The 10450-nt window shown below is 52.1% G+C and overlaps 1 protein-coding gene across 1 annotated transcript; it reads left to right on the top strand.

The window, feature by feature from the left end:
• The first annotated feature begins 1101 nt into the window (after window positions 1–1101).
• LOC115385448 (DCN1-like protein 5) lies at window positions 1102–10169 on the top strand. The gene is made up of 10 exons (XM_030087448.1): window positions 1102–1161; window positions 6436–6488; window positions 6574–6616; window positions 6704–6803; window positions 7407–7572; window positions 7643–7734; window positions 7809–7917; window positions 8153–8257; window positions 8353–8455; window positions 9934–10169. Exons 4-10 carry the CDS (start codon window positions 6736–6738, stop codon window positions 9984–9986), a joined length of 696 nt encoding a protein of 231 aa, XP_029943308.1. The 5' UTR covers window positions 1102–1161; window positions 6436–6488; window positions 6574–6616; window positions 6704–6735; the 3' UTR covers window positions 9987–10169.
• The last annotated feature ends 281 nt before the right edge of the window (window positions 10170–10450 follow it).

Raw genomic sequence — 10450 nt, 5'->3', positions numbered from 1 at the left:
TTGAGTTACGAACCCTAATATATTTAGGTGCTAGATGAGGTGTGTGGATTTTCCAAACACAGTAAATAATGCAGTGATCACTCAAGCAATCAGAAAGAACTCCAGATTTCATTATTCTATTAGGATGAGTGACGAAAATTAGATCAATTAGAGAGCTACAAGTTTTACTTATCCTAGTGGGGTCTTGTACTATCTGCGTTAAATTCAGATCATTAAATAAATTTTGTATTGATGATATGGTAGGGTCTTTCCAGTTTAAATTAAAGTCCCCCATTAGAATAAGTTCACTTGTATTATTCAGAGATGAAACAGTGGCAATAATGTTTTTAGCAGACTCTACCTTAGGACATGAGGGCGGACGATATATATTGCCAATAGTAAGCTGTTTGTTTCCATTAAGAGTTAATTTGATGAAGATGCTTATGTGATGTGATCATAATTTCACTCCACACAATACCCCGATCTGGAATAACAGATATATAGTAACCAAAGGAAAATCACTGTACAATAAGGAATTAATGGATAAAAATGTCTGGTTAATTATTCAGTTTGTTGATCAAGAAGGATGTATAATGTCGTATGAAAATTTCTGTTTAAGATATAATGTAAATATCAGCCAGAGGACAGAGGACGTTTACGACAGTGAGCTTTCACAGGAGACCAGTAGGGGGAGCGCTAAAGCAAATCTTGCATAGTTCTGCTTTAATCTACGATGCACATCCATGTGCGAAACAACGATAAAACTTCTCATAAATTAGGATTTGTGTCACGAATTGCACTTTTGTCTTAAATTCGAGTGTGGTCTTCTTGTGGTTGAGCATTGTGAAATAAACATGTGAGTTAAAAAAACACAAACAAACCAATGTTTCTTTAACAGATTCCACGTTTCCTCTTCACTTCCGGGGGGGGGGTGCTTTTACCCATCTATGTAATTAGTTTTTTTAACATTATAAAAATATATATACGATATTCATATTCAGATTTGGATTATTTTAGAGTGTCACGTCGTTGAATCCCGTGGATTAAAACATTTTCCACCACGTAGACGCTTTAATAAAGAAGTCCCCCCCCCCCTCCGTCGCCGCGGTGGTAGCGTCCATCGCTCTTGAAACGCCGGTATTGGAGCCGGTATCGGAGCCGGGTGACAGCCGTGTGACGGCCGTGAGTATTTCTGCCCTATAAATCTCTTCACGGACTCGTTTTCTCTCATGGCTGACCGTGAGCAGCTGCTAATCCGCACTTTGAGGATGGGTAACCATGTTCAAAGCGCGGGAGTATTGCGCGCGTGGTCCAGTTGCCGGCTGTTAGCATGTTAGCCGCTCCGCTAACCTGTGAGCTAGCCAGCAAAACAATTCGTTTTGAACATAGAAAAACACTTAAAATTTGAATTCGAGAAGGCTTGAATCTCTAATGATGGTGTTTTATGGTTCAACGTTGACGTTGAATGTTAACAGTGGGATCCGGGCTCTGGAGCTGAGCTCGGTGTCCCGGCGCCGTTAGCCGATTAGCACGGCTAAGTTAGCGCGAGACAGTCACGTCATGTTGTTTTCTAAAGTGAGCTCAGTGGACCAAGACCTGGTCCTCTCACGATCGAAGGGAACAGGTCTGTTCATCACGTGCAGCTAACACGGGAGCTGTGAAACAGAACTCCGGGGCCAAGACCCCAGGACCAGGTCCTGTCTGGACCAGGGGACCTCTGGAATCAGGGGCTGTAGAACAGAACTTTGGGGCCCTTGACCTTGGGGCTCCCTGGCACTCGGGGCTCCCTGGCACTAGGGGTTCCCTGGCACTAGGGGTTCCCTGGGACTAGGGGCTCCCTGGGACTAGGGGCTCCCTGGGACTAGGGGCTCCCTGGCACTAGGGGTTCCCTGGGACAAGGGGCTCCCTGGCACTCGGGGCTCCCTGGCACTAGGGGCTCCCTGGGACTAGGGGCTCCCTGGGACTAGGGGCTCCCTGGCACTAGGGGCTCCCTGGCACTAGGGGCTCCCTGGCACTAGGGGCTCCCTGGGACTAGGGGCTCCCTGGGACTAGGGGCTCCCTGGCACTAGGGGTTCCCTGGGACAAGGGGCTCCCTGGCACTCGGGGCTCCCTGGCACTAGGGGCTCCCTGGGACTAGGGGCTCCCTGGGACTAGGGGCTCCCTGGCACTAGGGGCTCCCTGGCACTAGGGGCTCCCTGGGACTAGGGGCTCCCTGGGACTAGGGGCTCCCTGGCACTAGGGGCTCTCTGGGACTAGGGGCTCCCTGGGACTAGGGGCTCCCTGGGACTAGGGGCTCCCTGGCACTAGGGGTTCCCTGGGACTAGGGGCTCCCTGGCACTAGGGGCTCCCTGGGTGGACGATGGTTCACGACATATATACAGTGAAACCTCTGGAGAGAAGAGAAGCTCGGTGCCGGTCCTGCAGTCAGTTCGGTCAGCTGTACTACAGACTGGAACATTGTCAGCCTTCTCTCATCCTCAACCGGTTCACCTCCAGGCTGGGTTCTGTCTGCACTTCTTTACATTCTGTATACTAATGACAGTCGTAGTCGTCACAGAAACAGATTCATCATAAAGTACGCAGACGACTGTTATAGTCAGCCTGCTCCCTGATGAGGAGGCCAGCCACGGCCAGGTACTTGACGATTTTGTATCCTGGTGTGATGATTTCTTTTTACAGATCAACATTACGAAAACAGAGGAAGTCTGTATTGACTTCAGACGAGCGACTCAGGTTCCTCATCACAGTGTTGTTCACAATCAGGAAGTTCAACTGGTGAGCAGTTACAAATATCTGGGCATAGGGGTGGGCGATATGGCAAAAATGTCATATCACGATTTTTTTAAATCAATATCACGATCACGATTTTATCACAATTCTTTTTTATATTGCTTTTTCTAGACTAATTTGCAAGTTTGACCATTTTTTCCCCCAATGTTAAACATATAAAATGTATAAAATGTATTTAAACATGTAAACCCCTAAAAGAAAAAAAACTGACAATTTAAGCTAAAGAAACTGGCTTTAATTTAAATAGTACAGGTTTTTTTCTAATCAAAATGTGCAATGAACACAAACATAAAAAGTAATGAACAGCAATAGAGAGCACTTTTGTAGCACAAAAACTAAACACACCAAATAGATTATTAAAAAGGGTCAATAAAAATGCAAACTCAGCTGGTTACCTCTTAAAGGGCAACAGTTTAGAACAAAAACAATTTAACTTTAATATCTATAACCTGAGTGAATAATACAGCTGCTTGAGAACAATGTTTTGTTCATAGATCTAAGCTTTTATCTCCTTTTAAAAATGAGGTAAAAGATAATGAACAATAAAGTACACTTTTGTAACACAAGAAACTAAACACATCAAATAGCTTTTTAGCAGTTTTAATGGGATATAGTTTTAATAGTTGCGCTGTATGACCACTAGAGGGCTCTGTCTCCATTGAAATACAGCCCCTCAGAATCCCATTAAATCAAAGGTTCCACTAGTGATCAGACTAAAGGTTCGTTTCAGCAGTTAGCTTGATGGTATGTCCACTAAGTATGTTTTCACATTTCTGTGATTTGTTTTCTATAAAATCCCTCATGCTAGCTTGTGAACTGCTAGCGGTAGCTCGCTAGCTAGCATTAGCATCGGTGCTAGCTTCAGCGTCTCTCCCTCCAGCTTGTTGGGGAGCTCTGCCTGACCCAGCCTCCACCCAGCAGCAGCTCCAGTCAGAGAAGCTCCACAGCGCTCCGCTCGCTGTTAGCTGCCTTTGCGTCCCCGAACGCAGCACTGGATGTGGCTGCGTTTTTTTTTTTTTTTCTTGTTTGTTTTTTTTTTAATTATCATTAATGTTGCTCCGCATGTATCTATTGTGTATGTGGATAACTGCACTAGAGGGAATATTTAGTTAATATTATCTGAAGCTTTCAGGAAACATCATCACTCCAAAAATTATATATAGGTGAAAAGAACGAGGAGAACGTGCCCTATAGACGGTTTAACCATCTTTCTGATTTATGAGATCGTCCCGACGTTATAATCCTTAACGATCTTATATCGTCATATCACACACCCCTATCTGGGCATGATAATAGATAACTCGCTCAAATTTGATGAGAACTGTGACATGCTCTGTAAAAAGGGTCAGCAGCGCCTCCTCTGTCTGAGGAAGCTCGCCAAATTCCAGGTAGACAGAAGCCTGATGAAAATGTTACTGTGCCTTTATCGAGTCTGTTATTTCCTTCTGTATCTCTTGTTGGCACGGTAACCTTGCTGTCCTTAGGGAAAATTGTGCGCATTGCCTCCAAAGTAGCCGGGGTGAAGTTCAGCAGCCTGGAGGAAATTTATAACATTCAACTGCTTAAGAAAGCCAAGAACATTGGGAGAGACGAAACCCCCCCTCTGCATCAGGAGTATCAGCTCCTCCCCTCTGGCCTCCGCTTCACTGTCCCTCCAGCTGCTAAAAACAGATATAAATTTTCCCTTGTGCCTCTCTCCATCCGCGCTTTAAATGCCGAGAAGAAGAGGAAGTAAAAGCATGTCTACCACTTTCCATGCTTTACTATACAACTACTGTATATTTGCTGACAGTGGTTTGTCGTTTCTTAACTACTGGTCTGGAATGTTTCTCACAGCTTGGTTTGATGGGTCCAGCTTGCTGATCTGCTTTTTATTTGTACTGGAGCTAACTGCACCGAGGTCTGTAATGCTTTCCATGTTATCTTATATATTTATGTTATGTATGAATGTGAACCTACTGCAAACTGAATCGCCCTGCAAGGGACAAATGAATAAACTGAATCTGAATCTGAAACTGGGAGCTGGTCCCAGTTGACCGGAGTCTGGGGTCGGGTCCAGGACTCAGGATGATGTGAGGATTCAGACTGATGGTCAGCAGAGGACAGGGTGTGAGGAGAGCAGGATGAAATGGTGACGATATTTCTGGTTTAGTGAAAAGCTGTGTGGCGGGCTCGGGGCAGAATCAGACCGCTGAGATACCCCAGCTTCTGCGGAGGCAGTAGGCGGGGCCAGCAGCAGCAGCCGCCAGTAGTACGTGTCTGCAGCCGGATGCTGCACGAATACAACCCTGCACTTCCGGCATCTAAAAATGAACTAGTTCATTTGTTACTTTTGTTAGTACTCAATAAAAACCTCTTCTTAACCATCCATCACAAGTCACTGCTGCTCCAAAACTAAACAAAATTCTTGAACCTGGGTGAAACGGACTCTACAGCGTCCTGTGACGTGCGCACAAAGTCTCTGGAGGAACTTCAGGTCTTCCTCTCTGCAGCAGCAGCCTCAGCGCCCAGCAGAGAGTTTTATCTGCTGATCTCTGCTCAGATAATGTCCTAACATCTCCATGATACCTGCTGAAGGAGCGCTGCTCCCCTGGCTGGAGCGCCGCTGCCGAGCGCCACGTCTCGGTGTGAGCTCTGCTCCATGCTGATGTTTCGAATTAGCTGGTGCCCGTGTTAACTTGTGACCAGTACATGACTGAAGCATGGAGTCGTTCTGGAGAACGTCGGTTATCCACAGTTCCAGTGAGTGTATACGTTTGAAGTCTTTTGTGAGTCTTACTTTAACAACTGCTGTAATAAGCAGGTGTTCACACAGACCTCCGCTGTCATTCGTTAACACGGGAACCAGTTAATCCATAACACCAGCCGTACGATCGCTCGTATTCTGCCACGGAGCTCTTTATACAACTCGCTGTTTCACAGTTTGCTTCCATCTCGCCTCTCCAGGGTTTGTTCTCTCAGGGTTTTCATTAAAAAAGTGTTTTTCTGCTTGTTTTTGACGGTCCTGCTTCCCGTTTACTGGCACGTCATCACGTCATTACGTACGGCGATTCCCCGTTTAATCCGCAACGCTGCCCCGTCCCCGCTGCCCTCCACTGTGCCGTGAAGCCGGACTTTTCAAATGAGCGTGAGCGTGAACTGCGTGTGCTGCTCGTTCTTGCTAAAGTGAGCGGCGCTCTCGTTCACGTTCATGATATGAAAACCGAATCGCTCAGTTCACCAATTCAAAACGTAAATTGCGGTCGGGCCGTATTCGTGCTGGGCGGTAGGTGGCGCTCTCTTTAGAAAGTGGTCTAAACTTTCCGGAAGCGTAGGGTCGTATTCGTGCGGCAGCATCCGGCTGCAGCCATACCCTTCTCTTAGCCGCCGCAGTGGCGGCACGTGATGGAGGCGGTGGAGGGTTTGGGGGAGGCTGTGAGCTGTTCAGGAGCCAGGTGTTGGAGCTGAGGGGTCCGCTGGTGAACACCCGTCTCTCCACTTCCACCAGAACGCCGGGAAAGTCAGATGAGCCAAGGCAGTGCAGCATGAAGAGGACTGGCAGTGGACTGAAGGGTTCCTCTGTGGTGACTTTGAACCTGGAGGAGCTGGAATCCTGGAGGACTGGTTCGATTCCTCGGAGTGACCGTACAGGAGGTTCTCTGACGATTTGTGTTGTTGTGTTTTTAGGAGGAGCCTGTCTCGACTGGAAAACGCCACGCTAACAAACACTGGACAGGCTTGTATGTACACAAGTTATGGACATAGAGTGATTGATCAGTGAGGGACCAATGGTCTCTGAAGTACTGCTTCCTGTCTCTGTTCCAGAACCTCTTCCATTGGAATGGCAGCAGCAGCCCAAGGAACACAGGTGAGAGCGTCCACGTCCGCAGCGTTTGATTCTCCGGATACTGCTGATTGATTGATTGATTTTGTGTGTGTGTGTGTGTGTGTGTAGCCCAGCTAACGAAGGCCAGTAAAGGAGCAGTGATGCCGTTGAAGAAGAGGAGGAAGCAGCCTGACACAAGTGATCATGAGTGCCACTGTAAAATTCCAAAGTAAGCACAGCAGGCGTTTATTGAGCAGGCGGCGCCAGGTCCGGGGCCGGGGCCGACCTGGCCGCGCCAGGGCCGGGGCCGGGGCCGACCTGGTGGCGGCAGGGCCGGGGCCGGGGCCGGGGCCGACCTGGTGGCGGCAGGGCCCAGGTCCGGGGCCGGGGCCGACCTGGCAGCGCCAGGGCCGGGGCCGACCTGGTGGCGGCAGGGCCCAGGGCCGGGGCCGGGGCTGACCTGGCGGCGGCAGGGCCCGGGGCCAGGGCCGACCTGGCAGCGCCAGGGCCGGGGCCAGGGCCGACCTGGCAGCGCCAGGGCCCAGGTCCAGGGCCGGGACCAACCTGGCGGCGGCAGGGCCCAGGTCCAGGGCCGGGGCCGACCTGGCGGCGGCAGGGCCCAGGGCCAGGGCCGGGACCGACCTGGTGGCGGCAGGGCCCAGGGCCGGGGCCGGGGCCGACCTGGCGGCGGCAGGGCCCAGGGCCGGGGCCGGGGCCGACCTGGCGGCGGCGGGGCCCGGGGCTGAAAGTGAGGATTAGCTGAAGGTGTGGTCTACAGCGAGGCGTCAGAAGTCCGGTCCATGTGTCCCCCCTCTGTCGGTCTGTGCTGCAGCTTCGCCCGGCCTCAGGTCTGCGGGGGGAGGCCGGCGGCGCCCGTCAGGCCGTTCTCCGTGAAGAAGTGCCGGTCCTGGTTCCAGCAGTACGCCGGCTCTGATAACGTGGTGGGACCCGAGGCCATGGAGAGGTTCTGTCGGGACATGGGAGTGGAGCCGGAGAACGTGAGTGTCTGTTTCTTTAACGGGTTCCAGGGTTCGTGGAGTGACCCTCTGCCCCCCTCCCCCGTCGCAGGTCATCATGCTGGTCTTGGCCTGGCATCTGGAAGCCGCTCACATGGGATTCTTCACAGAAGACGAGTGGCTCCGGGGAATGACGGCTCTGCAGTAAGGACCGTCCTCGCCGAGTCTCTGCAGGACTTGAAGCTGCTGACGGTGACTTGTCTCTTGTGTCTTCTTAGATGTGACTGCATGGAGAGGTTAAAGGGCAAACTGGACGACCTGCGGGGTGAACTCAGCGACTCGGCCGCCTTCAGGAACATTTATAGATACGCCTTTGACTTTGCCAGAGTGAGTCTTGCTCTCTGTCCCAGGAGGTTCCGTCATGTCTCTGTTGTCCCTTCCAAAGGGAGACGCTGTCATCTCCATCAGGCCAGACACTGCTGCTCATGCACCCTCTGAACAAAGACAATACAGAATGAATCGATTACCAGCAGTCTGCCCAGATGTCAGACGGCACTGCAACAACCCAAAAGTCCAAACCTTTCCTCATGAAATGGACGGCTGTGGTCCCCTCTGTTCACAGGACAAACACCAGAGAAGTCTAGATATGGACACCGCCAAGTCCATGCTGTCTCTGCTGCTGGCCAGGTCCTGGCCCCTGTTCCCCGTCTTCCACCGGTTCCTGGAGGTAGGTGGTCTGTGGAATACTTCAGGAGTGACTCCTGCTGAGAGCAGGAAGGGAGTCCTCACCCGTCCTCTGTGTCCTCTCTCTCTCTCCCACAGCAGTCCAAGTACAAAGGCCTGAATAAGGACCAGTGGTATAACGTCCTGGAGTTCAGCAGAACCGTCGACGCAGACCTGACTAACTACGACGAGGACGGAGCGTGTGAGTGAACCTCTGGCCTTCCTTCATGGCTCCACATGTTGAAGGAGGAATCCAGCTGACCTTCAACTCAGCCCGCATTCTTCAGTCTTTACAAACCAACGGCAAATAACAACATGAAGAACTACGCTCCGACGGGTCCGACCGGCCGCTCTACCAGGAGCTTCAGCTAGCCGTCTGACCGGCCGCTCTACCAGGAGCTTCAGCTCGCCGTCTGACCGGCCGCTCTACCAGGAGCTTCAGCTAGCCGTCCAACTAGACGCTCTACCTGGAGCTTCAGCTAGCCGTCCAACTAGCCGCTCTACCTGGAGCTTCAGCTAGCCGTCCAACTAGACGCTCTACCTGCAGCTTCAGCCAGCCGTCCAACTAGCCGCTCGACCTGGAGCTTCAGCCAGCCGTCCAACTAGCCGCTCTACCAGGAGCTTCAGCTAGCCGTCCAACTAGCCGCGGCCGCTCTACCTGGAGCTTCAGCTAGCCGTCCCACTAGCCGCTCTACCAGGAGCTTCAGCTAGCCGTCCGACTAGCTGCTCTACCTGGAGCTTCAGCTAGCCGTCCAACTAGCCGCTCTACCAGGAGCTTCAGCTAACCGTCCAACTAGCCGCTCTACCTGCAGCTTCAGCTAGCCGTCCGACTAGCCGCTCTACCTGCAGCTTCAGCTAGCCGTCCGACTAGCCGCTCTACCTGCAGCTTCAGCTAACCGTCCAACTAGCCGCTCTACCTGCAGCTTCAGCTAACCGTCCAACTAGCCGCTCTACCTCGAGCTTCAGCTAGCCGTCTGACCGGCTGCTCCACCTGGAGCTTCAGCTAGCCGTCCGACTAATTAACACTTCTGTTTTCCATTAATCACCATTATCACATTGCTTTTACTCAACAGCTGTTGTCTGCATCCCCCCGCGCTCCGGCTGTTGTCCGGCTGTTGTCTGCGTCCCCCGGCAGTCCGGCTGTTGTCCGCGTCCCCCGGCGGTCCGGCTGTTGTCCGCGTCCCCCGGCGGTCCGGCTGTTGTCCGCGTCCCCCGGCGGTCCGGCTGTTGTCCGCGTCCCCCGGCGGTCCGGCTGTTGTCTGTGTTTGAGGTGTTTCTTTTTATTTCGAGTCAAATGTCCTCAAACTTTGCAAACTTGGGAAAGTTTTCCAGCCTCTGCCCCGCCCTCCGGCGCCCCGTCCTCCCGTCCTCCACGGCGCCACATGTGTACAATGTGTCATTTAATCCAAAACCTACATGCAAAACAAATAATCAGTCTAAACAAAAGAAAACACCATGCAAACAAACAAAGGAAGAAATACTCCGAAAATACACAAAGACTAATCAGCCGTGTCTCCTGTGGGGGACGGTGGTGTCTCCTGTGGGGGACGGTGGTGTCTCCTGTGGGGGACGGTCAGTCCAGGTTGTCTCTCGGTCTTGGTGGTTCCTCGCTGTGGGGCTCTGGAGCAGGACTGACCTCGGTGACCCCGCCGTGACCTTGTGTCTCCGCTCTGCTTTCAGGGCCGGTGCTGCTGGACGAGTTTGTGCAGTGGCAGAAGACGTGGTCGTCCTGACCCCCGGACGCCTCTGGACGCCTCTGGAAACCCCTGGAGGAGGCAGGAGGACCGGCGGAGGACAGACAGTGCTGGACTCCAGGCTGCCCGCAGAGCCGCAGAACGACCGGAGCCAGTTTCCTGTTTTTTCGTTATGTCTTGTTTGTAGATGTTTTCTCAATAAATAAAGTAAAACCAGCAGGAGCACTGTGGCTCCATGAGCATGTCCAGCCTGGAGACCTGGACGTCCCCACGCAGCGGCTCCAGCACTGTGGACAGGACCAGTCCTCCAGGCCGCTGGAGCTCCGCTCAGCTCGTCCACTTTCACATTCATGTCCCCCCGGGATGTGGCCACGCCCCCGGGATGTGGCCACGCCTCCCCCCACACAGCACTGACCCAGCGCCGCCTCCGCTCTTTAAACAGGAAGACCATGTAGAAGTGCAAAAAAAAATGCAATTCCAGGGAAATTCCAGCAGGGGGCGAT

The sequence above is a fragment of the Salarias fasciatus genome, unplaced genomic scaffold, assembly GCF_902148845.1.
Source record: "Salarias fasciatus unplaced genomic scaffold, fSalaFa1.1, whole genome shotgun sequence".
NCBI classification, from domain to species: Eukaryota; Metazoa; Chordata; class Actinopteri; order Blenniiformes; family Blenniidae; genus Salarias; species Salarias fasciatus.
This window is presented reverse-complemented; position numbering and strand designations above follow the sequence as displayed.